Source organism: Pelodiscus sinensis, chromosome 3, assembly GCF_049634645.1.
Source record: "Pelodiscus sinensis isolate JC-2024 chromosome 3, ASM4963464v1, whole genome shotgun sequence".
Taxonomy (NCBI): Eukaryota; Metazoa; Chordata; order Testudines; family Trionychidae; genus Pelodiscus; species Pelodiscus sinensis.
The window spans coordinates 176,041,794-176,069,190 of NC_134713.1; the positions used below are offsets into that span (position 1 = coordinate 176,041,794).

General features: G+C 43.5%; 1 protein-coding gene across 4 annotated transcripts in view; it reads right to left on the minus strand.

Moving 5' to 3' along the window:
• The window catches only part of MTIF2 (mitochondrial translational initiation factor 2), a 28,336-nt gene extending 13,240 nt beyond the window's left edge, over nucleotides 1-15,096 (minus strand). The window contains exons 1-8 of one of the 4 annotated variants that reach the window (XM_075925495.1): nucleotides 14,831-15,096; nucleotides 13,055-13,210; nucleotides 12,166-12,398; nucleotides 10,609-10,729; nucleotides 8,295-8,466; nucleotides 7,321-7,481; nucleotides 3,915-4,091; nucleotides 1,917-2,056 (exon numbers count right to left, since the gene is read on the minus strand). In XM_075925495.1, coding sequence (XP_075781610.1) covers nucleotides 1,917-2,056; nucleotides 3,915-4,091; nucleotides 7,321-7,481; nucleotides 8,295-8,466; nucleotides 10,609-10,729; nucleotides 12,166-12,398; nucleotides 13,055-13,094 — 1,044 coding nt within the window. In that variant the 5' untranslated portion in view covers nucleotides 13,095-13,210; nucleotides 14,831-15,096. Of the gene's footprint in view, nucleotides 1-1,916; nucleotides 2,057-3,914; nucleotides 4,092-7,320; nucleotides 7,482-8,294; nucleotides 8,467-10,608; nucleotides 10,730-12,165; nucleotides 12,399-13,054; nucleotides 13,211-13,248; nucleotides 13,273-14,830 lie in introns of those variants that run through there. The other 3 variants (XM_075925496.1, XM_075925497.1, XM_075925498.1) reach the window with 3 other exon arrangements.
• Nucleotides 15,097-27,397: the final 12,301 nt, after the last annotated feature.

The window sequence follows — 27,397 nt, forward strand, 5'->3', positions numbered from 1 at the left end:
GATTAGCTTTACTTGTGGAGCAGTGAGAGTGGGGTCACACTAATTCATTTAGCATTTTAGGGAGTTGCAGTATCACAAAGTTTGAGAACCCCTGCAGTAGTGAGCTTCAGCAATCTGCTCATACAGGCAGGAAAAAAATGAAACATGATATTTGAAATGCAATTCCCAAATGAAGTTCAGACAAGTGAGTTAGCAGGTAAAAAGGAGAGCTACTGAAAGCTGTAATAAGATGAAGATCTAAAACGTAAGCCCATACAGCACAGGCCTGGTTTGAGGCCTGGGGCCTAGCTAACAATGGACAAAACATGGCTAACATAAAGCAAAGCTAAGCTGTGAGCAAGAAGGCGGCCCCTGCTCACAGAACTTGGCAGGAACAGGGCTGAGAGTGCAAAATAGTAATTGGTGCTAGGTACCGACTGCAGAACAATAATTGGTACTGGTCGTAAGTGGAAAGCACATGATACCACTAGCTCATAAAAAAAGATCTTGGCACCCACTCCTCACAGATACAGACCCAGGTTCAGGAAAGCATCTAAAATGACAGCATGATGGATAAAGATCATCTAATGAAACCACGAGGTACAGGGTGAGGGTGGTATCTAAGTAGTGTAGTGGTTCAGTAGAGTCTACTGACAACTGTACTTCGCTTAACAATAAACCTGGCCTGGCACCTTTGATCCTTATCTGGTTTGTGGTCTTTGGGGGCTCTCTTGGGGTTTGCTGTGGAGACTAAGTGCACAGGTCGACACAGTCTGCATCACTGAGCACACACACAAGCAGCCTTTCGGTTATCATCATCATCAACGGAGCCAGTGACCTGTGAGGACACCTCGGCAGTAAATCCCGACCACCTCCTGAATAACTGCAAAACCAATCAACTAATGGTTTAGAAAAATTTTAAAAACAACAAATAGTCTTGCAGCACCTTAGAGATTAACAAAAAATGTAGATGGTATCATGAGCTTTCGTTGGCACAACCCACTTCATCTGAAGTATTGTTTTTTAAGTTTTGTTGTTTTAAGTTTTTCCAGTTATAGACTAACACGACTACATTACCTCTCTGAAACCAATGGTTTAGAGACAGTAGGAATTGTTCACCTCAGTCCTTCCTCATCTCCCTTCATTGTTCTAGAGACATACAATTTTCTTTTAAAGATGAGAAAGAATAGACATGCCATGAACAGATTATCAATAACCACAAATCAGTGAAAAAACAAAAATGAGGCTGAAACAGAAATGAGCAAAGAAACCATTTTTATGTACCCACATTATGGATGACAGAGTATAGTTTCAGAAATGATGGCTTTTGCTGGCAATTCATTGGGGGAGAATAGGATCAATTCAGAAATACAGCAATGAAGTCTTTACAATACTGCAGATTTAATTCTCAACAAGATAAATTTGATCACCACAAAAATCAAGTGAAAGTGGTAAAGCAAGGATTTCAGATTACAGAAATTATCTAAAAGTAAGTCTACAGAGAATAGATTTATGAGACTTGTTCTCTGCTGCCAACAGTGACTCATGCCTAGATTTGCATTATGAAGGTTTAGATTTGATTTAAAATTATTCCTTTCTGCCTAACTTCAAAAGTAATTCCTCTGGATGCCTTTTACTCAAATTGCAAATATGAGTAAATGACAATTAGTAGTCTGGAATACCCACTCACAAAAATCAGAGGGAACTTGAAAGTCTGTAATTCTCCTGCTAATCTCTTGCTCACAAAAGGCTTCATGTGCATGAAACCGAGAACTCCTGGTTCCAATTGAATCTAATGGGACCTCTGAGTCTTTAGCATGCTCTAGGAGTAGGCTCCAAATAAAAACTTTCATTTTCCAGATGCCAAATCAAAGCACTGTCTGTATTTCATATGGTAGAATTCCTTGAACACGACCGTTCATCTAAAAAAACTTTACCTTAAGGGCAGACATATGCACAGCCTGAACTTCACCCCCATACTCTTCACAAATCACATCATAAGCCAGCAATTCTTTCTTCACTCTTTCAGGATCAGCTTCAGGTTTGTCACATTTGTTTATGGCAACGATGATAGGAACTGAGAACGAAATAAGTACAAATCTCTTACTCCAGTATCACAACTTTACCTAAGATCTATATTAAGGTAGTATGGCTTTAGAACATATCCTTTTGAATATGAACTGGAAATCTGGAATAATTTTCACACCTGATGAGCTGTAACCAGTGGTGGAGAAGCAGCAGGAAAGGAAAGTCTTCATGCCTGCCTCTGTAGTGATCTACAGAGTCAGGTTACATGCAGCATTAATGGGTTTCAAATGGATTGCCACCTAACCTTCTCACAGCCTCAGTCAAGGAAATGTATTATAACCGATACCTTTATGGATCTGGAGGTCCACACACTGAGAACAAGTGTAGAGTGGGGGAAAAAAGCACCTTTTGCTCTTTTATGTGCACCATATTGCTCTCAATTTCACCAAAAGCCAGAACAGTTTTTTGGAGGTGCATTTGCCAAAGCTACTCCAGAACTTATCTTCTTTCCCTTAAAGTGATTCTGCAACTCCTGCATGACATACACACTGAAAAAACCTGGAATTTAAGCCCTGGTCAATTTGATGCAAATGAGTTAACAATACTGCAGCCTAGCAGACTGCTGAGTGTCCTAAGATGATAAATGTCTTTTCAAAGCATTGTTTAGATCCACTTTTCTTTTGATTGTAGGACAAAGAACTAAAACTTTATAAGATGTTCAAGAAGAAAATCCTAAAACATCTAAAGAACCAGCAGCATATATCAAAAAGTCTCCTTAGCAAGCAGACTATTAATAGCAAGAAAAAAAAATACCGAAGACACTGAAAAATCCCAGTGATAGCCAGGTCATTTCTATCTGAGAAAACTAAAGACCCTGAGAAGATTAAAGTGATTTGGAAAAAGACTTAGACAACAGACAACTAAAAAAAATTCCTGAAACTACAGAGGCACATTTTAAACACAGTTAGATATAAATGTGTACATCTAGGAACAAAAGAGCTACAGGATGGGGGACTCTATTCTGGGAAGCAGTGACTTTGAAACAGATTTAGAAGCAGCAGTGGATAATCACCTTAACAACAGCTCCCAGTGAGATGCTGTGGTCAAGAAAACTAACATGATACTGGGCTGTATAAAAAGAAAAATCTCAAGTATGAGTAGAAAAGGTATTTTACCTCAGTATTTGGCACTGGTGTAAACTGCTGTAATATTGTGTCCAATTTTGGTGCCACAATTCAAGTACGTTGATAAATTGGAGAGTGCAGAGAAGAGCCAAAGGAATGATTAAAAGATTACAAAACATGTCTTATGGTGATATTTTAAGCTCTCTGAGTCTATTTAGCTTAAGAGAAAGTTAAGGGTGACTTGATTACAGTATGTAAGACTCTAGGTGGTGAACAAGTAATTCAATAATGGGCTCTTCAGGTCTAGCAGAGAAAGGCTTAACACTATCCAATGGCTGGAACTTAAGAATAACCAACCACTGAACAATTTACCAGAGGTGTGGTGGTGGCTCCATCACTGAAAATTTTAAAATCAAGATCAGATGTTTTTCCACAACTTTTTTTCCCAGCCTATAAAATTATTTTTGGGAAGTTCTACATACTGGGCTATACATGATCATAACAGTCCCTTCTAGCATCATAATCCGATATATTTTATATTTATTATATTCAAGGGACTCAGTTATTCCATAGGATTCTTTAAGAAGAAAAGCATCCCCAACCTGAATGGACTTGGACTTGGTTCGAGGATTATGTATTGTGAGACAGGACAGCCTTTTATTTGTTTTGTACCAGTGTTCGTTCTTTGAATTGTTATTAAAGTGCATATTGGCTTATAGTACTTGGCACTGACACGCAACAAATTTTTTAAAATGAAGCGTTAAAAGGTCAAATATACAGTACCTTTGGCATCTTTAGCATGTTGAATGGATTCTATTGTTTGTTTCATTACTCCATCTTCTGCAGCTACAACCAATATAACAATATCAGTGATGTGTGTACCCCTTGCCCTCATTGCTGAAAATGCAGCATGTCCCGGAGTATCAAGAAAAGTTATCTTTTCCCCGGAAGGCAAATTTACTGTGAAAACATAATTTAAAAACACAATAAACACTTCTAAGCAAGATCTTTCCCACAGTCTTCTTTGAACTAAATACGCTTTTCCCTATGAACCTTTTTTATATCATCTATGAAAATGTGCACTCCATCTTGAAAGTATTTGTACTTGTCCCAAATTAATATAAAACATTCCAATAATATTGCATACTTACTTGGACCAATCATCTTCAATAATCTGTTCTGAAACACGACCATTTAATTAAATAGTTTAATTATTTTATTAATATGTTTCTTTCATAGCAGATATAAAAAACGTGAAAAAACTGTGCTAAAGAGCATAATCATTGACTACCCACAATTGAGTACTGTGGCCCTTTTAGGCAATAAGCTAAAATTGTCTCTGTGTTTAAGTTCATAGTATTTGTATAGCAGGGCTGACACCTGGGCCCCAGAGACAAACTCTGTAGTTAAAGGTTAATGATGAGTTTAATTTATAAAGACTGGAGCCTTCCAATGGGGTCTATAGCAGATCTGCAATGAGAACTCGAGACCTGTCAGAAGGGAATTCACTGCCTGACTGTCTCAGACCCTTTTCAAAATCTGTCAATGCCTTTTAACCATAAACATCCTAAAATACATATATCACCTCACTCAACCACTCAAATGCAGAGTTTTGAGATGAAGCACAAGTCATCAGTTTTAAAACCAACATTATACAACAGTTTTAAAATAGGCACATAAAACTACATGTAGTACCTTTGTGGTATGTTTTTAAAGATTTTTATAAAGAAGGGAAGTATCATCATTTTATAGTCAGGAAAACAGAAGCACAAATATGAAATGACTTGCCCACAACAAGGTCAGCGGCAGAGATGTTAACAAAACAAATGACTGCTGAATCCAAAACCAACGTGCTCCCCACTAGACGCTCTTCAGCACAGGAAGAACAAACATCATATGCAATTGTAACTACAGGGAAATTACAATAGACATACTAGAATTACCCACATTTTATCTTTACTCTTGCAAAAAGTGCCACGGGATCTTTAATGTTCACAAGTGATCGAGACATAGTATAATCTAAACACTACGAACGGTATGCATAATGCTTCTGATTTCTATCCAAGCAGTATGTTGTTTTTATTCACTGTATAGCAAAACACCTATAATAATATTCTATTAAAGTAAACAGTAAGCAAAGCTGACTACCAGGGCTCGACAAATGCACGCGCCTGTGGCGAGTAGATTTTTCCAGCTGGCAAGTGCAGGGTCGGACAGGCGCAGTGGGCCGTTGTGACGGGCGGGCTGAAGCCCGCACTATGGGCAGCATGACCGCATCCGATCCGTTGGCCAGCCGAAGGAGCACAGCACTGCTGGGAAGGGGGAAGTGCGGTAATTCTTTCCACAGGGCTGCCTGCGTGCAGCTCCAGCACAAGGAGGCGGGGCGGGATGCCAGGATGCTGGCATGACCTGGCCCTGCTGATTTTAAAGGGCCGTGGCAGCTTGGCTCTGGCCGCGTGTCCCTGGGAGCTGGCTGCGGCACGCGGCACAGCCAGGGCGCGCCCCGCTGGCTCCAATCCTGCCACAGCCCCAGCCCCCCTTTGTCTCCACGCCGCCTGTTCCCCACGCTGACCCTGCACCTCAGACCCCCTGCTCAACCCCTTCCCTGCGACCCTTTGGCTCTGCGCTGCCCTTACACCCCACACCCTGCTCCCCCCCAATCCCTGCCCCCCAGCTCTGTGCTGCTCATTCCCTGCACTGCCCCTAGACCCCGATCCCTCTGCCCCTCCCGTTCCCTGCATTCCATTCCCCGTGCCTCCACTGCCCCCTGCTACCCGCGATCCCTGCATCCCTCTGGCTCTGTGCTTCCCGTTCCCCGCGCCACCCCCATACTCCCCCACTGTTCCCTGCAGCCCTCTGGCTCTGTGCTGTCCCTGCACCCTGCTCCCCCTGTGGGTCGGGAGTGAAGGGTGCTTGCCCATAGGGAGGGGCTGGACAGGGCAGAGAAAAGGATGCTGTGACCCAGCAGTGAGTGAAAGGGGGAGTTCACTGAAGAGCCTTTGCCTTTATGAAAAAAAAAATGAAAATGCTATTTGTTATGTATAGGGCTAAAATGCCAGGACAAAAAAAGACAACAAAAAAAAACCCCATTGCAAAATGCAAACATGTGTAAAAGACAATGGGGGAGGATGGGGCAAAAAATGTTTTGCTTGGGGCAGCAAAAAACCTAGAGCTGGACCCTGGGGAGGGGAAAGGGCTGGGCTGGGCCGTGGGGAGGGGAGGAAAAAAATATGGGGAAGGGGCTTGTGTGAGGGGAGGAGGTCAGGAGAAGAAGAAGAAGAAGAAAGGGGAAGGCACCAAGGGACAGGGGTGCAGGAGAGACAAATGCCAGGGAGCCAAGTGCAGACAATGAGGAAAAGGGCAGGAGGGGAGGTGTCAGTGGGAGGGGGGACAGGGTGAGGCTGGGAGAGGAGAGGGTAAGAGTACTGGGGGGCTAGAGGAGAAGGGGGAGGTGCTGGGAGAAGGCTTGAAAGAAGGGGTGGGCATGAGGTAGGCGGGGATGGAGCAAGGCATCTGTGAGGGCACAGGGGCATGAGGGGAACAGGGGCATAAGTTGGTGAGGGGATGGGTATCAGGGAAAAAGAGAGCAAAGGGGACAGGCGCAGTGAGGGAAGGCGGAGGCACCAGGAGGGTGCAGGTGCCAAGGGATTCTGGGGGTGAAGCAGAAGGGCAGACACCTGCAAGGGAGGGACCAGCACCAGAGAAGAGAGGCAGGGCAGGTGTGTAGAGGCAGGTTTTAGGAGAGGGGATGAGGAGAGGTAGCTCACACGATCAGAGTGGGGCTACTGGAGGAGTGGGCACAGTGTGGAGAGAAGGGCTAGCGGAGGGGGGCAGGTCTCAGGAAGGCTGAGGGCAATAAGAAGGGCAGAAGTCAGGACAACAGAGGGTGAGGGTTGGGGGGGCAGCAGGCACCAGGGGAGCTGATGGAGCAAGGGGAGGAGACATGGCAGCAGAGAGAAAAGGTAGAGGTTTATAAAATATTTTTAATCACCTGTGTGATATTTATTAATAACTTATTAGTAATTACTGTTATTATTCTTATTAGGAATTTATGCCATTAAAAAAGCACTTTTTGTGGGGGAGGGTGGCGAGTCCCTTTTTTGTCTGGCAAGTAGGGTTTTCCATAATTTGTCAACCCCTGCTGACTACTATATACACTGTACAACAAATTGTTACATTTATATCATACCAAGAAAGGCACCAATATGCTGGGTGATGCCTCCTGCTTCCATTGCTGCCACTTGAGTTTTTCGCAGCCTGTCAAGTAAAGTTGTTTTCCCATGATCGACGTGGCCCAATATAGTAACAACAGGAGGCCTTGGGGTTAATAAAGCTGGATCAGCAGGAGGCCTACAATAGCAAAAAAAAATCATTTTGAAGATGTCAAACACTCTGGCTGTGTCTAGACTGGCCAGTTTTTCCCGAAAATCAGCCGCTTTTCTGGAAAAACTTGCCAGCTGTTTACACTGGCCGCTTGAATTTCTGCAAAAGCACTGACTTCCTACTGTAAGAAATCAGTGCTTTTTGCAGAAATACTATGCTGCTTCCATTCGAGCAAAAGTCCCTTTTGCACAAAACTTATGCGCAAAATGGCCAGTGTAGACAGCTTGAGATTTGTTTTCCGCAAAAAAAGCCCCGACCGTGAAAATGGCGATTGGGGCTTTTTTGTGGAAAAGCGTGTCTAGATTGGCATGGACGCTTTTCCGCAAAAGCACTTTTTGCGGAAAAGCGTCCGTGGCCAATCTAGATGCTCTTTTCCGAAAATGCTTTTAACGGAAAATTTTTCCGTTAAAAACATTTCTGGAAAATCATGCCAGTCTAGACGTAGCCTCTGTGTAATGTCTATGGATAATAATGATTTCTATGCATAAGTAGAATCCATAATAGCTCTGTGTTCAATAGAACAGTCAAGTACTTCCCCATGCATCACCAAAAAAAAAAAAAAACCCTAGACAATTCACATTAAATGAAGCAAGAAACAATCTTTTTACATAGTTTCACAAAAATCAGACAGACAGAAAGTCTTAACACTGAAATAGCAATTACATGGGAAAAGGAAACAAACAGAAAGTTAACACTTATCTTTCAAATTTTATCAGCTGTGTAGCCTAAATGTGCTATTTTAATAGTAATAGGAAACAACGAAAAGAATCATAATTTTACCTTCTCACAGCATCTTTATTTTCTCTTACTTTTTCTTGTTTTAATTTTGCCCATTTGTACTTCATCCCTGATTTCTTAATAACTTCCTTGATCCAGACTTCTTCCAAAACTGAATCTTGTTCTAGTGAGTCTATGTCAATACCTATGAGTAGTAGGGCTTCATATACATGATCTGATTAAAGAAATAGAAAAAACATTTAACAACTTGGACAGACGGAACTGTTAATACAGTATATGCCTTCATCCAAGGAAATGCAGCGCAGTGAAGGACAAGTAGTTTTCCCTCCGTACTCACAATAGTTAATGTAGATCTTCTGAAAATACTCCTTCTTGAAAGTATTTGTACTTGTCCCAGATTAATATAAAACATTCCTATAATATTGAATACTTACTTGGACAAATCATCTTCAATAATCTGTTCTGAAACAGGACCATTTAATTAAATGGTTTAATTATTTTATTAATATGCATAACATTCAAGCAACCAGTAGTAAAACTGAAGTTTTAAGTACATCTGATGATGCAAAATTCAGATAACTGGTGGTCCATGAGAATTGGCTGGTAACATGGTGCTAGTTCCTCTTATTTCTAAGTGTTAAACTCTATTAGCAATTGCTGAAAACACTTTCCCTACATCACTTTCCAATTTAGTTCTATAGCAGCAACTATGTGAAGTGGGGGCATACAATTACAAATAGGAACTGACTAAAGTTAACAACCAAATTTTACTGTGTAGCACATGCACAACAAAGGTCTTCCCCAGGTTTCTGAGAATGTGAGCAAACGGGTTTATTTTATAGACTTACCTCCTCCACTTTCCCATCCAATCCCATTAAAATTCATACTGAGTGTGCTAAGAGCACCAACCAGTAAGAGGAAACTTTCTCCTATTATATGGAAGACATTTTCTTAAGTAAATAAAACAGTTGGACATTTATTTCAGTTAAAACTTTCCTCAGATCAAAGAAACTCAACTTAACCGAATCAAATAGCAGAGAAGTGCCACAGAGAATGACAAAACCTCAGGCAAATTTGTTCATCCCCCCTCCCCCATCCCTTTTTGGTGATATAAGAAATGCAGGAAACACTGCAACAATAAGATGTTACTAACAAGCACTATCGGAAAACTCAACGAGTCAGCAGACATCTTAGAAATACACAAAGAAACATGGTAGATTTTCTTTATCCTCAGCACAATGCTGAGAAAGGGAGTTAAGATGGACACTTACATTAGTACAGAATTAGGTATAAAAAGCTGAAAAATAGTATGATTCTGGTAAACAATTTATTTCAGGCAAATTTGTTGTAAGTAGCACTATGCCCTGAAGCTTTATTATTTGATATTAAAACTTTGTCGGCACTGGGAAATAACCCAATTTCAGCTATCACTGCACCTGCACCACAGCAAACATTTAATGTAGATAAGGGAAGTTGCAATTTGCATGGATGGAGATTATTCTTTTTCAAACAGATGCAAGCTCTACTGTCATAAATCCCAGCTTTTGTTGCCTACATTTGGGTTTTGCACTAGTACAACTACAGCAGCGGTTAAAATTGAGGCTAATTTCTAATGCAGACAAGTCCACGTGGTTCTAGCCGACAAATATTTTAAAAGAGTGGAATTATAATAGCTTGTTTGCTATGGAAAGTCAAGTATTAAATATGCTGCTCAAAATATGCACTAATATGGCAACATCACCATTATTTATTCGGGCTTTTACCATCAGTTTTCAACTTGGGATTCTCAGCACAGCAAGGCTTTTCTTACTGATATCTGATGGAAACCTGTGCTAAAGATGTAGCCTTAGAGAGGTGCTGCTCTTCTTCACTAAAGCACACATTATTAGTGAAGCTGCATAATTCTAGTCAATTTCATTTACATATTAGGTAATTGTGATACATTTCCTTACAGAAAGATGGTGATATTCCAGTTCTTTACAGGCTGGCTAGAAAAGTGAAGAACAAAGGGGGTTGGAGGAATTGAAAACAGAAAATATTGGCCAGAGATTTGCATACAAACAAAAGTTAACCTCCAAAAAAGGCAAAAATATTTCTTATATAAAAATGATGGAACACCATCATTATAACCAGTGTTATATGGTTATTAATATTTTCTTTCCATTTTGTTCAAACTCTGATTAAAAGTTTGTCTGGCAATGAACGGGATTTATTGTGATCCTGATGAGAAAAGGTAACAGTCAATTATAATAAAGCTAATTCCAGAATGACATATCCTAAAGCATTCTTTAAAACGCCATTACTGTCTTACATATAACACTACTGGAACTTCTTTCAAAAGAATAAGTTGGCTCACCTATGTCTTTATCCATAGCTCTTGCAAGGTCTTCAACTGTCATCCTCTTCTGTAGCTCTACCTCCTGCCTTTCTATTTTAGGTTTAATTTGTGGTAATTTCTGTTTTCCTACTCTTTTCTCCTAAAAAGGAGTAAGGCTGTGCATTAGGAGACATAGGTGTCATAAATTAAGGACAAATAAACAATATTTAACAGTCCACTGAAAACAAAAAATGTAAATTGTAGGCAATTTATTTTCATTACAAATTACTGAAAGAACTATTAAAAGAATGAATATTTAAAAATCACAGTGGTATTTTTACTGGTTTTTGCATCTTTCAGTTTGAACAATTAAAATTATTTTCATAGTCAGTTTTCCTTTCAGATTCTTGGTGCTGTAACATTTGGATTTAAAATACTTCAAATGAATGTTTGGAGGGAGCCACAATACATCTACATTAATATGTCTTGTATATCTAAAGTAAATTCTCTATACAGTGGGAGTAACAATCTTAGACAATAAATTCACCACAAGTGGAATTTCAATGTATATAATAAAAATATCCCAATATATATATATTTTCCATTTTGTACTTTCAGACTGGGATCATTTATTTCCAAATAATGCTGCTGTGTAGATGTACCCTCAAAGGGCAAATAAGTAGTATGTGAAGTACTGTGACAAGCTGGGTTTTCAGATAGAGTGAGTGTGTAAACAGGTTCAGAATTCAAGTTCAACTGCTCTGAAATATGACAAATTGTATTAATGAGATTTCAGATAATACTTCCAAAAGCATCTAAGTCACTTTGGCATTGCAAGATTCAGCCTACTTTATAGATACCCTGCCACTCCTGGAATTCAGAACCACATGTTGGACTCCCAAGTTCCTTGTGCATTGTAGGGGAAAGCTGAGTGCCTACCAGTGGGATTTTCAAGTTAGCAAACTAAGCAGGGAGCCACCTAAAACTAGTGAAATGGCTAAATCCAAATGGCCGTGTGCGGTTAATCGCTTCTGCTGGATGTGTTCCACTTCCTATTGATTATTCTTTGAATCAGAAAAAAGAGGCTGACTCTACTGCTGAGTGAGTAGGACACTCAGCTAGCATCAGGTTCAACTTCCTGATCCAACTAATGCTGTTTTTATTTAGACAAAATAAAATAGCTTCAACAGGAGAGATTGAAAAAGCCGCATCCCAGAAGATCCAATAGCCTGGTGGTTAGGGCACTCTCCTGGAATGTAGGACCCAAAGTCTGAAGTCCTTACTCCAAGGCAAACAGAGTCTGGATTCAACTTTTGCCCTTCCAGCTCTTATAGCCAGCAGGTGAAATATCTTAACAATGAGACTATCAGGTCTTTTGAATTGGACTCAGAAGCTGTCAGCCTGGCCCCAAAGTTCCTGACCTGTTTGGTCCTTTCTGCTGGTTAGGCATGCACTGAGGAGTAACAATCTTAGACACAATAAATTCACCACAAGTGGAATTTCAATGTATATAATAAAAATATCCCAAAATATATATTTGTTTTCATTTTGTACTTTCAGACTGGGATAAAGTAGTTGTTGGAACCTGTTCATTACCTCCTTTGTAGATAAAAGCCTATATTGTGAGAGTGCAACACTGATGAACGTGTCTGTCTGCCAGAGCGGTGGGTGCAACTGAACTGGCCGCTTGGGGTATGTGGATAATTGCACAGGCTTCCACTGCGTTCTGTGAATTTTCCTATAAGAAAGACTATGCAGCTGTCTGCAAGCACAATATAACTGGACTAGATTTTCCAATTTCAGCATCATCCTTTGGATCATTTTTTCCACTGTGAATAGAAAGAATACAATGAAAAACAGTATCTTTCAACTTCAGAAGTATTTTCCATAATAAACTTAAAATAACAAATTTTAAAAAGCATTTTCTTGAAAAAATAAAAGAATAAATATATTTTGCAACTACTTTATTTTCTTTCATTTTTAAAAGTGTCCAGTTTCTTCTTACACACTTCAAATAGTCACGTGTGCTATGCGATCACAGCTTGGAAAGCACTCACTCACTAGTTTCCCAAATCAATTACTGCAATCTCTTGGGTCTCTCCGAATCTGCCTGAAAATAAGGGCATTCACACCAGTGATACTATAACGACATAGTTATGCTGGTGCAAACACTGGTGCAAAGTAGGTTTGCATAGTGCAGTTTAATCCTAGAACATACTGAAACAAATTTTATCAGCTTGAGTCCTGCTTTGCATGTATAAAAAACACTTCCATCTGCTTCTCCAGCCAGATTTCCTTATTTCCCCCTCTTCAAAGACAGCAGTCTCTTTTGTCTCTTCTCACAGACATTTCTGTGGCAACTTGCATACAGCTTTTTATGCTTGATATGTTGTCTCTAAACATGTTCACCTCCCTTCCCACATCTATCCTAAAATCTCACTTGTCCCATGATCCCTAAACCTCAATAGGAGAAAAGATAGCCTGCCAATGAAAATGATAAATTTTAAAAAAAGAACTGGAACCATCAGGATGTAGATGGCCACTGAAGAAACACATAGTCCTGCTGTCTCTGTCCTCACTTCTTTCCTATCACTTGAAGACCATACGTTTTTCTGGGATGGAATACTCTCATTTGAGGCACCTCAAAACATAAGAAAGGACAGACACAGTGGAACTTACGATTCAGTTTGTGAACTCAAATTCACATTGGCTTCAATGGGAGTTTTGCACACATAAAGACTAAGTAAAAACAAAGTACTTCAGAATTTGAGGTGTAAATTTAATCCTATAAATTGCTAAATCTACATAACGAATTGCAGAGATTGGGACCATATCCTACAGTATATTGGAATGTCATATACTGTACACGTAATATACTAATGTGATATCTTTGTAATAAAAACCACAAATGCATATTTTTTAAAAAAATAAACAATCCCTTGCCTTTGTAAGGTTGACATTTTGCTGTTTTAACAGTTCATGCTTAAAAAAATCCAGTAATATTCAGGGAGGAAGGGAAGACAAGTCAGAATCTTATAACAATAGTAGCGGACATGAAAGTGCAATCTCAATCACACTTAAAGATGCACATGCTTTTTGTCAATTCATAAAACCTGCCTTATACGTCATGCTGAATTTAATCCATTATCATTCAATCACACTTCAAGAAAATTATACATTTTCTGAAATTTGAAAAACGCCATTTATATAGACTGAAGATAAAATCCACAGCAAATCCTAAAGCAACAAAAATTTTAATCTGTCTGGCAGAATGTTTTTTCCTACTGAAAAAAATCTTGATGTCAATTGAAAACCAATAACACATATATTATGTGATTTCCTTTACTCCTGGCACTAGAGTTTCATGCCTGAATTTAGGATAGAAACTGCACTAGTTGCACTGGTCAAAAGATGAGGATTAATCATCCATTCCAATTTTACACAGTGTGACTTTGCAACTGTTTACCATGTGTGACAAACATTACTTTTGGCATGGCTCATCTTTATCTTTCAACCCCAAGGGTGCCCTTACATGGGTTTCTACATTATCATCATTCCTATTATGTTAAGAAGAGGAGACCATGGGCTGTAGTGTCTTTAATGTGACTAGTAACGTTAAAGTACAATAATTTGGACAGTATCAGAGGGGTAGCCGTGTTAGTCTGAATCTGCAAAAGCGGCAAAGAGTCCTGTGGCACTGAAGTGTTGGAGCATTAGCTTTCGTGGGCAAAGACCCTCTTTGTCAGATGCAACTTGGATAATTTTTGTAAACCTGTGACTGCTGAATTTTTCAATGGTTTCACGTTTACACACCAGGGGAGAGTGGGAGCAGGTGCTTGCAGGGAGCTGGCTTTTAAATTCCCGCCCGCCTCCCCTGCAGCGAGGGAGAATAGGAGGCGGCTCCGCACCCAGAAGGAGCCGGTTTAAAAGCTGACTCCCTGCACGAACCGGCTCTCACTGCTGCCTCCGTATCCGTCCGCAAGTCCTGCTACGGCCCCCACCGCTGCAGTGTCTGTCCGCCCGGACGCAGGGTGGGACGGTTACACCGGCACCCCCGCTGCCTGCCTGCAGCGCTCGTCGGTGACACAGAGGCACCACCCGCGAGTCGAGCAGCTCACAAGCGGCTCCCGGAGGCCCCGGCGACAGGAGCAGGGCGCCTGGCGACAGGCCACAAACCGCTTTTCCGCAGCCCGCCTCGCTCTGCTCAGCCCGCGACTGTCGCCCTGAAACCCGGCCGCGCGCCGCGCTCTCCCCGCCCTACCTTTGGCTGCGGACACAGGGAAACTGAGGCAGGGGCACCTCACCCCTGCCCGGGCTGGCCCCCCCCACACCGGCTTTCAGCGGAGCCGAGACGGAGGCTGCGGGCAGGACGTGCTGCCCGAGCGGCGCCCAGGCGTTGCCGAGCAACAGGCACCGGCGAGCCGCGCCCCCCGGGGAACTGCTCCGCGGACCGCCGCGGAGGCCGGGTGGAAAAGCGCGGCGCGTGCGCAGCGAACGCAACTCAACGCGGCACGTGACCGCGGAGGGGGCGGGGCAAAGGGCCTTGGGAGCACAGCCGCGCGAAGCAGGCTGGGAGCAAAGCGGCTGGTGCCTGGCGGGCTCGCGCGCGGAGCCCTGGGAGCGGGGCTGGCTTGCGCAGAGCTGCACCCTGTAGCCACGTGCAGCCTACCGCGCTTCCAGTGGCCCCTGTATTTCACAGCCGCGCGCAGCTGCCTGGGGTGGGAACGGGAGCTAGGTTGGGCCCGCATTCCAGGCGGCTGCAAACACATTTTACACCCACCACCACAATACGCTGTCACCATCGCAGCAAATCCCAGAGGCATATGGCATCCTTGCAGATCCTTACCCAGAATCATCTCTGGCTAGGATGTGCTGGGTGGCTACTGGGTTTGCCTATTAATGGTAGCCTCAGCCTGCCTCAGAAGCTTTGATGCCCACGCAGCCGCATTTCTTGGTAAATATACTTTGGAATTGGTTGGCCTTCTATTCTAATAATAGGCCCATACCAAGAAAGCTGCCAAAAATCGAACACGCTGGTGGATCAGTTGTAAATCCAGGGAAGATCATTTCGATATGCTCCTAAGTTATATGCCACCTGCAGTCTCCCATTTGAAGAGCGGCAGCAAGTTCTAACACATCCATCTTCTTTCAAGAGATCTTGATCTACATATGATTTAGACTGGCTTAGGAAATCATTTTTACAGGGGAGCCACTTCACAAATTTCAGTACATGGTTGTGGGGTAGCTGCAGCCCCCTGGAAGGGATGGGGCCATGGGCAGAAGTGGTGAGGCTGAGAGCTAGAGAGAGAAATTGTGTGAGAGAGAGAGAGACGGACTTTGTGTCACAGATTGTGTGTTGGCAAGGGAAGGCACAGCCTTCCCAAAACTGCCCACAAGACCAACTGCCTAATGCTGGAGCTGCTGCTGGGGAAGGCTGGAACCGCAGCATGGCAGTCCAGCTCAGCAGGCTGGCAGGGGCTGAGGACACGGTGGGGCAGCGCCGCTTTCTCCTGCCACTGGGGAAGGCTGGCCAGGGGCATCATCATAGCCCTAGCTCTCCACATGGCCAGCCAAGATTTGGCTGGGACATAGGGCTTGGCTGCAGGGGTGGGGCCTCGAGTGGAAGGGCCAGAGCTGGGTCTTGCCCTCCCCAGCTGGGCTTTCACCCAATGCCTATGGTGGCAGTGTGTATGCAATAGTGAAAGTGTGGCACAGACTGGGGAAGTATGACAGTGATACAGAGTGTGTGCGCGCTGGCTGCTGCTGGGTAAGTGTCTGAGAGAAGCCATGCCCTGATTCTTTAAGGAAAATCTGTCCTGCTTTGTTGTCTCCCTTCCCCTGCTCTGCACTCCTCATCCATGCTTCAGACTGAAGTAACTCCACTGTGAGTCTCCTTCTCCCTGACCGCTCTCTGCAGAGATGGGTTACATGGGCAGAGGAACACCCTGCCTTCAGCACTCCCCATTCTTCTACTCTGCACAGCTAACAGGAAAATCCTGGGAGTAGCTCAGCTGCAGGATGGCAGCTGAACACTGCAGCTGGCTGTAAATATCCACACTCAGCCAATCAGCTGGGCAGGCTGGAGAGAAATGCTTGATGGGCCAGATCTGGGCCCCAGGCCTGATTTTGCCCACCTCTGATATAGATAATGTAAATAACACTGTTAATTTGTAAAGAGCATTTTGCTTAAAATGCACAAGTATCAGGATATTTATCAAAAGTACAAGTTGCATAATAGCAGCCTTAACTTACATGTCAAATAATTTAAATATTTAACTGCTGGTCTGTTGCATACCAGGAAATAGTTAAAAAAAATACCAAAACCAAAAACAGAATTATCATAAGCCAAAGCCTTAATGTGGCTGGAATTTATTTTTAATCAAATGCTTTCTATATTTGACACACACATGATATCAGTATAATAGAAGAAGTTCTAGGAGGAAGTTAACACCTTTTAATAGTCTTTGAAAAATCCTTAATCTTTTTTTCCATTAATACTCTCTAAAACCCCACACATAATCCCAAATGATAAAATGTAAATGCATCCGTTATCCTCAGGGTGATAGGAGAATGTTAGACTCACGGTGACCTGCAGTCTGACCTCTGCAACAATTTATTTATTGCACTTTGCAATGTCTTGGGAGGATGATGTGGAAAGTAAGATAGCTATACAACTATTTTTAACTCCATTTTACATACGAGCATTGGTTATAATTGCAGGCTCCGGATGCTTTAAACTGGCAAATGAACACCTCATTGTCACTCTCACAATAAACAAGTACTGCATGTTTTGTTGTCCCTAATACCTTTGTGCTGTAGGCAACTGCCTTTTTTGATTACATGGTACAACCCCCCTTCATTGCATTCTGTAATTACTAGAAACACATTCACACATTAGCAGTCACCATCTGCTGATGATACCTTGGTGCTATTTGAACATTTATAATGCATTGTGCCCTTTTTGACACACATGTCTGTGAAGACTCATGAAGAAAACTTAAAATAAGTTAGATCATAATCCTCTGAGGCAGATTCTCAGATGGTTGAAATTATCATTGTGCCATTGAAGTAAATAGTTTAATTGAAGTAGTGCTTAATTTGTGCCAGGACTTAACCCGGCACCTCTAGGCTTGCTGCATCAGTTACGAATGGAAAAAAAAATTGCTTGAGCTCTTTCATTACAAATTAAGCACTGAACTGAAGTCAATGAAACTGATAAATCATGCCATCTGAAACTCTGCCCCTCTGAGTCCGGTTGAAAATAGTTTGTAGCATTGGAACTGCTGTTTGTCACGTATTTAACTCCTTTGTGCCCCAGTTTCTCCACCTGTAAAATGAGGAACTAATTCTTACCTCTCTCACATGATTGTTGCAACACTTAAGCAGTTGTGGACAAAATCTTAGAAAAAGGTGCTCTATACATGCAAAGTATTACAAGAAGATATATGAAAGCGGCACTCAAGTTGTGTTCTTATAATAGAAAGGGATGCATCTGCAGGTTATTTCATATGCATAGCACATGGTGATGGTGTCTATGATATAATTAAATTTAGTGAATTTTGGATTGACAAGAATAATATTTTGAAGGACTTTTAAAATTAAGTTATCAGTCACTAGAATTTCCTACAAATCTCTTTTTGACTAAGCTTCCTTTTGATGATGTCTGGAATAGTAATGTAAAATCCCATTTAATTAGTTAATCGGTTAAACAGTAACCCGGTCACATCTCTAGTCTGGAAACAATTCCATGTACTGTCATAATTTGAGAGTACATATCTGTGGTTCCAAGACCTTGACAAATATGATCCAGTGCTAATTAAAAGAACATCAAGGCTTCATTATAGTTTCCTTATTCTACAACAAAGTGGGAAAAGCGGATGAATTATTCCAGATGTTGTAATTCTGTATAATGGATTGACATTACAAACATTTTTCTTTGATTTATGTGCTAGTTATTTGTTTTGTTCTTTCATAAAAAGTTTTAATTATTAGTTGTATCTTTAACAATAAATGTATATATTTTATTATTGTTTATGAGGCAGATACATGGTTTAATTGCATGCCATTTACTTGTAATTTTTCTTTGTTTTGAATTTCTTTATTCTTCATTATGTAATTACCACATTTGCAGTGGGTTGAAACCCACTTGCATGAACAAAACTGTATGTAATGGTGTGCTCATATTAGCAAGTGAAATTACTGTAGCTGCACATACAAATGGATAGTTAAATGTCTAGTTCAGTTTCCTGATTACAACATTGAGGCAAAAACCAAGGGAATACAGTACCTTATGTTTTAATGTTTTAAAGACAGACTACTTTTCCTGAGTGGACAGCACACCAACATGTTTGAAAGAACAGTACAGATTCATAGTATATATAAATAGCTGTTACCAAAAGCATAAAGACTGCTGCGCTCCTATAAAAGCACCCAACTAGTAATTATGCAGTACTTTCTAGTTAAAGGAGGGACATGGTGCAACCTCCTGCAAAATAGACTCACAATTGCAGTAAAGATAGCATAATTGTGCATTGTATTCTGCCTAAAATCAGTTCGATGCACAGCCCTTCACACATTTTTTTTCCTTGAATGGCAGGAATAATTCACACAGGTAGCTATGCTTAAGCATCAATATTTAATCAGAGAGGTCACGCATGTAGAAGTTACCTGTGCAGTAATGTCTGTTCTTCGAGATGTGTGTCCCTGTGGATGCTCCACTGAAGGTGTCGGGCTCGCTCCAGTGCCACAGTCCAGGGAGTTTTCACTAGCAGTAGCTCTGGTGGACCGCACATGCTCAGAAGCCATCTCGCACTGTTTGCGCCTTTTCTGCGTCACGCGGACTGTCCCGCCAGTTCCTCCTAACCAAAACATCTGAAAGATAGAAGGACAGTCGTTCCGAAGCAGGGAGGAGGGTGGGTCGTGGAGCACCCACGGGGACATACATCTCGAAGAACAGACGTTACTGCACAGGTGAGTAACTCTTTCTTCTTCTTCGAGTAGTGTCCCTGTGCTCCACTGAAGGTGAGTATGAAGCAGTAGCCCAGTGTTTATATTGTGCTTTGGCATTATCGCCTCTGCACCGAGGAGAGCACTGCATGAGCTACTGCCACATCTGTAGCTAGAATGTGATCAAGGGCATAATGCCTAGCGAAGGTCAATGTGGAAGACCAGCTGGCGGCACGGCATATGTTGAGCAGAGGTACATCTTTGAGAAAAGCTGTAGAGGTAGCCATGCTTCTGGCCGTATGTGCCTTTGGTTTGCAAGGCAAGGATTTGTTACGTAGAGAGTAATAGCGAGTGATGCAGGCTACGATGTGAGACGAGATATGCTGTGAAGACAGTTGCTGGCCTTTGGAGTGGTCCATCACTCACAGCAAGAGGCCCTGTGATTTTCGAAAAGGGCATGTCCTGTCTAGGTAAAAGGCAAGCACTCTCCTGATGTCCAGGCTATGTAGACGCACGTCCTCTGCGGTGGAGTGCGGCTTCGGGTAGAAGGCGGGTAGAGTAATGGGTTCGTTGATGTGAAACAATGAATTAACCTTCAGTAGGAATGTTGGGTGACTGGAGCGTCACTCCCCGTTCAGTAAACAACGTGTAGGGAGGATCAGCAGAAAGCACTGCCAACTCGCTCACATGACGGGCAAATGTGATGGCAAGCAGAAATATAACTTTCATGGTGAGAGTCCATAGATCGCAAGTCGCTAGTGGCTCAAACGGTGGACAAGTGAGGGTATCCAGGACTAGGCCTAGATCCCAAGGTTCCAGAAGCGGTTTATGTGGAGGATAGAGGTTTGCATTGCCTTTCAAAAACCTCATGGTGAGTGGATGCACTAAGACTGAGGTGCCGTCGATTGGGGGACGGAAGGCAGAAATTGCTGCTAAGTGGACCTTACGCGAAGACTTTGCTAGGTTTTGCGATTTTAGGTGAAGAATGTAATCAGAATGTGTTGGATGGGCACAGAGAGAGGATCAGTATTCTTTGTCTCACACCAGGCCTGGAAGCGATGCCGTTTATACAGGTAGGACTTCTGCGTGGTTTGACGCCTACTGTGTAGGACGTCCTTGACTGCCTGAGAGCATGTTAACTCCGGGCCTTGGAGCCAATTAGGAGCCAAGCCATCAGATGCAATTGATAGATGTGCAGATGAAGGAACATGCCGTGTTGTTGTGAGAGTAAGTTGCATGACTGTGGTAGTTGTTGTGGTTGGGATGCGGAGAGCCGCATTAGTTGGGTCAACCACATCTGACAGAGCCAAAAGGGTGCTACCATTATCACCGTCTCTCCATCCATGGCTATCTTCTTTAGCACCCGTGGTATAAGTGGGATCGGGGGGAAGGCGTACAAGAGGTGGTGAGTTCCCCAATTGATAAGGAAGGCATCTCCTTGAGAAGCGCTCCGTATGCCTGCTCTCGAGCAGTAGAGATGGCACTTCTTGTTGCATCGAGCAGCAAAAAGGTCCACGGTGGGGTAGCCCCAAGTCTCGAAAAGGCAGCAGGCCACTTCGTCGAGCAGTTCCCATTCGTGTTGTAAGTGAAAGGCCCTGCTCAGAGCATCGGTGATGGTGTTGCTCTTGCCTGGGAGGTATGCCGCTGTGAGTGTAATTCTGTGGCGGATAGCCCAATTCCAAAGGCGAATGGACTCCGCACAGAGGGATCGGGCACCCCCATGCTGGTTGATATAGTAGACTGTGCAGATATTGTTGGTAAGAATTTGCACCATGGCTCCGTGAATCCCATGCAGGAAATGTTTGCAGGTGTAGAACACTGCCCACAACTCCAAAAAGTTTATATGGAGGAGAGACTCGTGATGTGACCATAGTCCCTGGACTTGGAGATGCCGCACATGTGCTCCCCAGCCGACCAGGGATGCATCTGTAGTGATCTGGACCGATGGTCTCTGAGCATGAAAGGAGACGCCCACCAATGTATTGTTTGGATCGAGGCACCATACAAGGGAAACCCTCATGTGCCTGGGGACAACCACAAGCTTGCGAGTACTGTAGATGCCTGTCTTGTAAATTGTGAGTATCCAATGCTGAAGGCACCTTAAGTGGAGTCGTGCATGGGGAACGATGTACATGGTGGCCACTATGTGCCCCAGGAGCTTCAGGCATGTAAGTATGGACGTTCTGGGGGCAGCGAGTAGTATATTTCCTAGGTCTTGAATAATCTGGGACCTGGTGAGGGGTAGGTACGCAGCAGCAGCCCTGGAGTCCAGTCTTGCCCCGATGAACTCGAGAGCAGAGGCATAGCAAAGGGGGAGCAGGAGGTGCATATGCCCCTGGGCGCCACACCAGGGGGGCACCGGGCTGGGCTGGGAGCGAAGCACATGCTGCTCTGGCCCACATGATGCTTTTGAACAGAGACTGGGAGTTGGCTAAGTGCTCCTGGCTCTCTACACGTTGCGAACTGAGGCATCAGGGCCAGGTGGCAGCAGCGGCCACTTTAAAGGTTAGAATCCCTTACCCGGCTGTTCTGTTCCTCCTGTGCCTGGCTCTGGGGGGAGGGGGAAGGATTTGATGGAGGGTGCTCCCGGTGCTGGGGGAGGAGGGCTCGTTCAGGGGAGGGGTGAGTGCATTTGGATGGGAGTTCTGGGGGGGGTCTGGCTCGGGGAGGGGTGAGTGCTTTGGGATGGGGCACTGGGGGGGGGGGCTGGCTCTATGGGAGGTATGAGTGCATTGGGATGGGGGGCTGGCTCTGTGGGAGGTGTGAGTGCATTGGGATGGGGGGCACTGGAGGGGCTGGCTCTGGGGGGAGAGATGGGTGCATTGGGGTTACTTAAGTTTTTTTAATAAAAGATACTTTATAACAAAAGGAAAAACTTAAACATAATAATCTGGTTACATTTTAAAGACTAATAAACATATAGATCAGGCATGTCAAACTTGAAGCCCACTGAGGGCCACAAATGAAAACTGACAGCTTTCAGGGACACCAAAGAAAATGTACTTCCATTGGAAAGTTGTAATTATTTATTATTATAGATTATGTTTTAGGTATATTTTATAATATTTTTCAGGTCTTGTTTTAATATAATACAATAATTTGATGTATAAAATTGTTATTTACCCATAACATAATTTTTAATTTAAATATAAATTTAAGGTACTTTTAAATTTTGTATATGATACATAACTTGTTTTGTTGAAATAAAAACATGTATAAACCATGGTCAATCAAATAGAACAGGGTTCTGTGAAAATGTCAGATACTTTGTAAGTTTGAGATTTTGCATAAACAGATCATTATTCGTACAATTGCAAAAAATTGATGTATATTTGATATAAAAGTAATATATGTTTTGTGATTTAATTTGGAAATAAATAAATAAAAACCAAAACATTAACAAAATATCCCCCTCCACTGCCCCAGAGCCAAGCACTCCCATATCCCCATTCTAACCCAATTCCCCTCTGTTCCCCCAGAGAACCCTCCTCTAACCCAATGCCTCCTCCCTCCCCCAGACTCAGGCACTCCCAGCCCCTCCCCCCCATACCTAATGCCTGGATCCCAGAGACAGTGTTGCTGCTGCCACACATTTCTTCCTCAGGCACTGGGGAGGCATGAGCACAGCAGCCAGCTGTGAGCAGGCACTTGATGCCTATGCAGAGCAGCCCAGCCAGCCGAGATCAGCACTCAGCTACGTGCTCCGAGTGGCCAGTGGGCCGCACTTTATTCTTTTATAAAATGTTGTGGCAGGCCACAAAACATTTCGATTGGGCCTCATGAAGCCTGTTTCACATGCCTGATGTAGATGGTATCATGAGCTTTTGTGGGCACAACCCACTTCCACCCATGAAAGCTCATGATACCATCTACATAAAGGGTGGGCAAAAATTTTTGAAGTAGCCCTGGGTCACCACAGAAGGGGCGGGGACTATACAGGAAGGGGTGGGGCTACCCAGACCATGATTGGTCTGGGCTGGGGGAGTCCCTTTGCCTCCTCCTTTCCATTAGGCACCCATGTCTCTGGTAGGGCAGGAGAAGGCTTCATACGCTCCCCACCCCCAGGCCAATCAAGGCCTTGCGAGGAGTACGTGGTGCTTGGAAGTGCCATGTGCTGCTCGCTGGGTGGGAGCAGAACAGAGAAAGCTTCACGTGCTCTCCTGCCCCAAACCCTAATTGGCCTGGGGGTGGGGGAGCAGCAGGGCCTCCGCAGTCTGGATCCGACCCATGGAGGCCCTTTTGCCTACCTCTGATCTACATGTTTTGTTAGTCTTTAAAGTACTACTCGACTGTTTTGTTGTTTTTTAAGTTTTTCCTGTTACAGACTAACTCAGCTACCCCTCTGAAGCTTATAAAAAAGTTTCTATACTATTCCATTCCTTTTTGCCTCCCTGTTTGCTTTCTCCTTTGGTGAGTTGGGCAGGCAGGAGTTTCGGTAAAAATGTAACAGACATACACACTGTGCCCGCTCTACCTCAGCTGGTGCTGGATAATCAGAGCCTCAATTCTAAAGGAGTTGGCATTACTGAAGTGATAGATCACTCCACATTTTGTTGCCTATTTTCCATCTCCCAGTCATAGCAGAGACTTGGGATTAACGTGGCTTTCTCAACTAAAAGTCTTATACATGTCTGGATGTTGCGATGTGAATACCTGGAGAGGCAGTCTGCTCAAGGCAAAGTTGGCCTTGAATCTTGATATCTATGGCTTCAGTTGAGTGGCTTGTGTGAAATTTAGAAGAGCAGCTCAGAGTGACCTCTCTCCTTTACTTAAGGATAGAATCTCATGGCAGCCTGAAGGAAAAAGTCCTCATGGCAGACGGAAAGCCACGGTTGCAGGGTATCCTCAACCTTAGGCTTAACCTATTGCTTCAAGTGCCTTCAAGAAAGCGAGGGTGTGTGTTGTGTGTTAGTTTTATTTAAAAGTTTTTCAGAGTGTTATTTTAACAGGTAAGTTAATCTCTTACATTGATAACTCTCGTGTAGTTTTTTGCTGTGCGATAATGTGAAAAACAATTAGGTTAAGTAGGTAAGTAAATGGGCAGTTAGGAAACATTACAGATTGTTCATAATAAATGTATTAGGTATCTTGTTAGTTACGTAGCACTTTAAAGACTTTTTTTCTTTTTGTTTTACTAAGATTCGACTAACACGGCTACCTCTCTCTTACAATAAATTTGATATGCTCAATCCTTTTTACTTTCATTCATGAAAGCAATGTGTTACTCATTTGCTATAACAGTGGTTTTAAATGCTTGAATGAAATATAGTGATGAATTTCGTATTTAGGTTGTATAACATTAACTCTTCTCATGTTTTATAAAACTTATATATTTAAGAATTTGACATTTTTTTATGTAAAAGACATGAACCTAATGAGAATGGGATATGAACAAATTAAAGAGAAAAAATATGTAACAGAATGTAAACCACAAAACTATATAATTTATATGTCTGTAGTTAGTAAAATAAGTAATTCATTAAACAATAAATGTCCTAAGAGGTGGATTATTTACAGTGGTGTAGTGAGGAGGGCGCGGGGGAGGGGAAGTGGCCCCTGGGTGCCACGTTAGTGGGGTGCCAGTCTAGTCCCCCTACACTCCCCCATCATCCTTCTGCTCACCTGCTCCTCCTCTGCCGGCCACCACCGGCTGGAGCTACCTTCTCCCTGCCATTCTGCCCCCAGCCTGATTCCTTCCACCTCTGCCAAAGAGTTAGTGCATGCAGGACCCAGCCCCAAACTGAAGGGGGTTGGGTAAGATGCAGTACAAGCTCCCCCCACTCCTCTCAGGAGCTCATCTACGCGCCAGGTTTGGGGCCCCACCATTTGGCAGAGGGGGGCGCCAATTTTGCCTTTGCCCCCGGGCTTATAACACCCTCACTACATCTCTGCTCGAGACACTGGGATGGGGTCAAGGAAGACTTTGATAAGTTGATAATGAGGCCTAAAGCTTTGAATGTGTTCCTTGCTGCATTGATGGCAGCTCGCACCTCGCCTGCAGTAGAGGCCTTCAAGAGACAATTGTCCAGGTAAGGAAAAATTGTGATGCCGGTACGCCAGAGGTGGGCGGCTACGACGGCTAGGATTTTGGAGAACACTCGCGGCACTGCCGAGAGGCCGAATGGAAGCACCGTGTACTGATAATGATTGTCACCGATTGTGAATCGGAGGAATCTCCTGTGGACCGGGTGGATGGTCACATGGAAATACAAGTCCCGGAGGTCGAGGGATGCGAACCAGTTCCCTTCGTTCGGTGCTGGAATGATAGAGGCTAACGTAACCATCTTGAATTTTTGTTTTCGTAGGTGATGATTGAATTTGCAGAGATCCAGGATAGGCCTCCATCCTCTGGACTTCTTTTGCATGAGGAAGTACCAAGAATAGAAACCTCTGCCTCTGAATTCATATGGAACCTTCTCCATCACCCCAATGGTAAGTAGACGTGAGACCTCCTGCTGCAGCAGAGGCTCGTGAGAGGGGTCCCTGAAAAGGGACGGGAGGAAGAGGTGGAAGGAGGCCGAGTGGAAAAGGGAATTGTGAGGCCAGATGTAATGATCTCCCTGACCCACCGATCTGTAGTTATGGCAAACCAGCGGGGATGATATGGCCTCAAGTGATGGTAAAATAATTTGGTTACTTTGCGGGAAGCCTCCAGAAGGGGAATAGTGCGCAGTCCCTCAACTGACATGTCAGACTTGCTGTCGGGGTTGTTGCTGGTTCGACATCTTGCTTGGTTGTTGACGTTGTTGTTGAGGCCGTTGTCTTTGCCTTGGTTGGTCATAAGGTCTGAAGCGGGGTGCAGCATATGAGAATGGTCTTTGTCTGTTATAAAGACCGACTCTCTTATGTCTAAACGGTGGCATATACATTCAGAGCATCCTCAAGGTGGTGCGAGAATCTTTTCTGGAATGGAAGATCTGGTCGGTGTTCTGTGCAAATAAAGACCGGCGATCGAAAAGTAAGTCCTCCACTTTGGGCTGGAGGTCCTTGTGTACGGAAGCCAAGTGAAGCCAGGAAGTGCGGCGCATGATCATCGAGGTTGCTGTGGTCCGGGAGGCTGTGTTGGCAATATCCAGGGCAATTTGAAGTGCAGTGTGGGCTGATGTGTAGCCCTCCTGCACCACAGCCTTCAGGACTTGTTTCTTGGACTCAAGCATATATTCCATAAGAGGAACCAACCTGGAATAATTGTCAAAACTGTGATTCGCAAGTTGGGCTGAGTAATTGACCATCCTGAGGGTTGCTGTGGCTGAAGAGTAAACTTTTCTGACCAGCAGATCTAGCTGTTTTGCTTCGTCAGGCGCTGTGTTCCTGTCTTGAGCTGTTTTTGATTTCTGTTGGACCGCATCCACAACAATGGAGTTGAGTTGGGGATGTGTGAAAAAGAAACTGCATCCTTGGCATGGACAAAATATTTCTTATTGGTCCGCTTGTTCATTGGTGGCACGGAAGCTGGAGTCTGTCATATATCATTAGATATTTCTAGGATCGCTTCATCAAAGGGGAGAGCCAGCTTTGATTTATTTGATTGTTGCAAATTCCTCAGGAGAGCATGTTGTTTTTGTGGCGCGTCGGAGGTGCATAAGTTCTGAGAATGGGCTGCTCTTCTGAATAATTCTTGAAGTTGTTTATAGTCGTCTACAGGGGAAGAGTCGCTGTGAAAGACTGCATCGTCTGGTGAAGAAGACGATTGATCAGTCAGAGTCCATACGCTGCTCCTCACAGGTGAGAGACTGAGTATTATCCCTCTCGTGTTGGGTGGAAGTTGAGGAGGCATCGCCCATGGGTGTTGGAGGAGCTTGCCCAGGCGGTAAGATGTCTTGAGTCAGAAGTTGTGGTGAGCGTGACTGAGGATGCTCCAGTGATACAAATGGTGAACGGA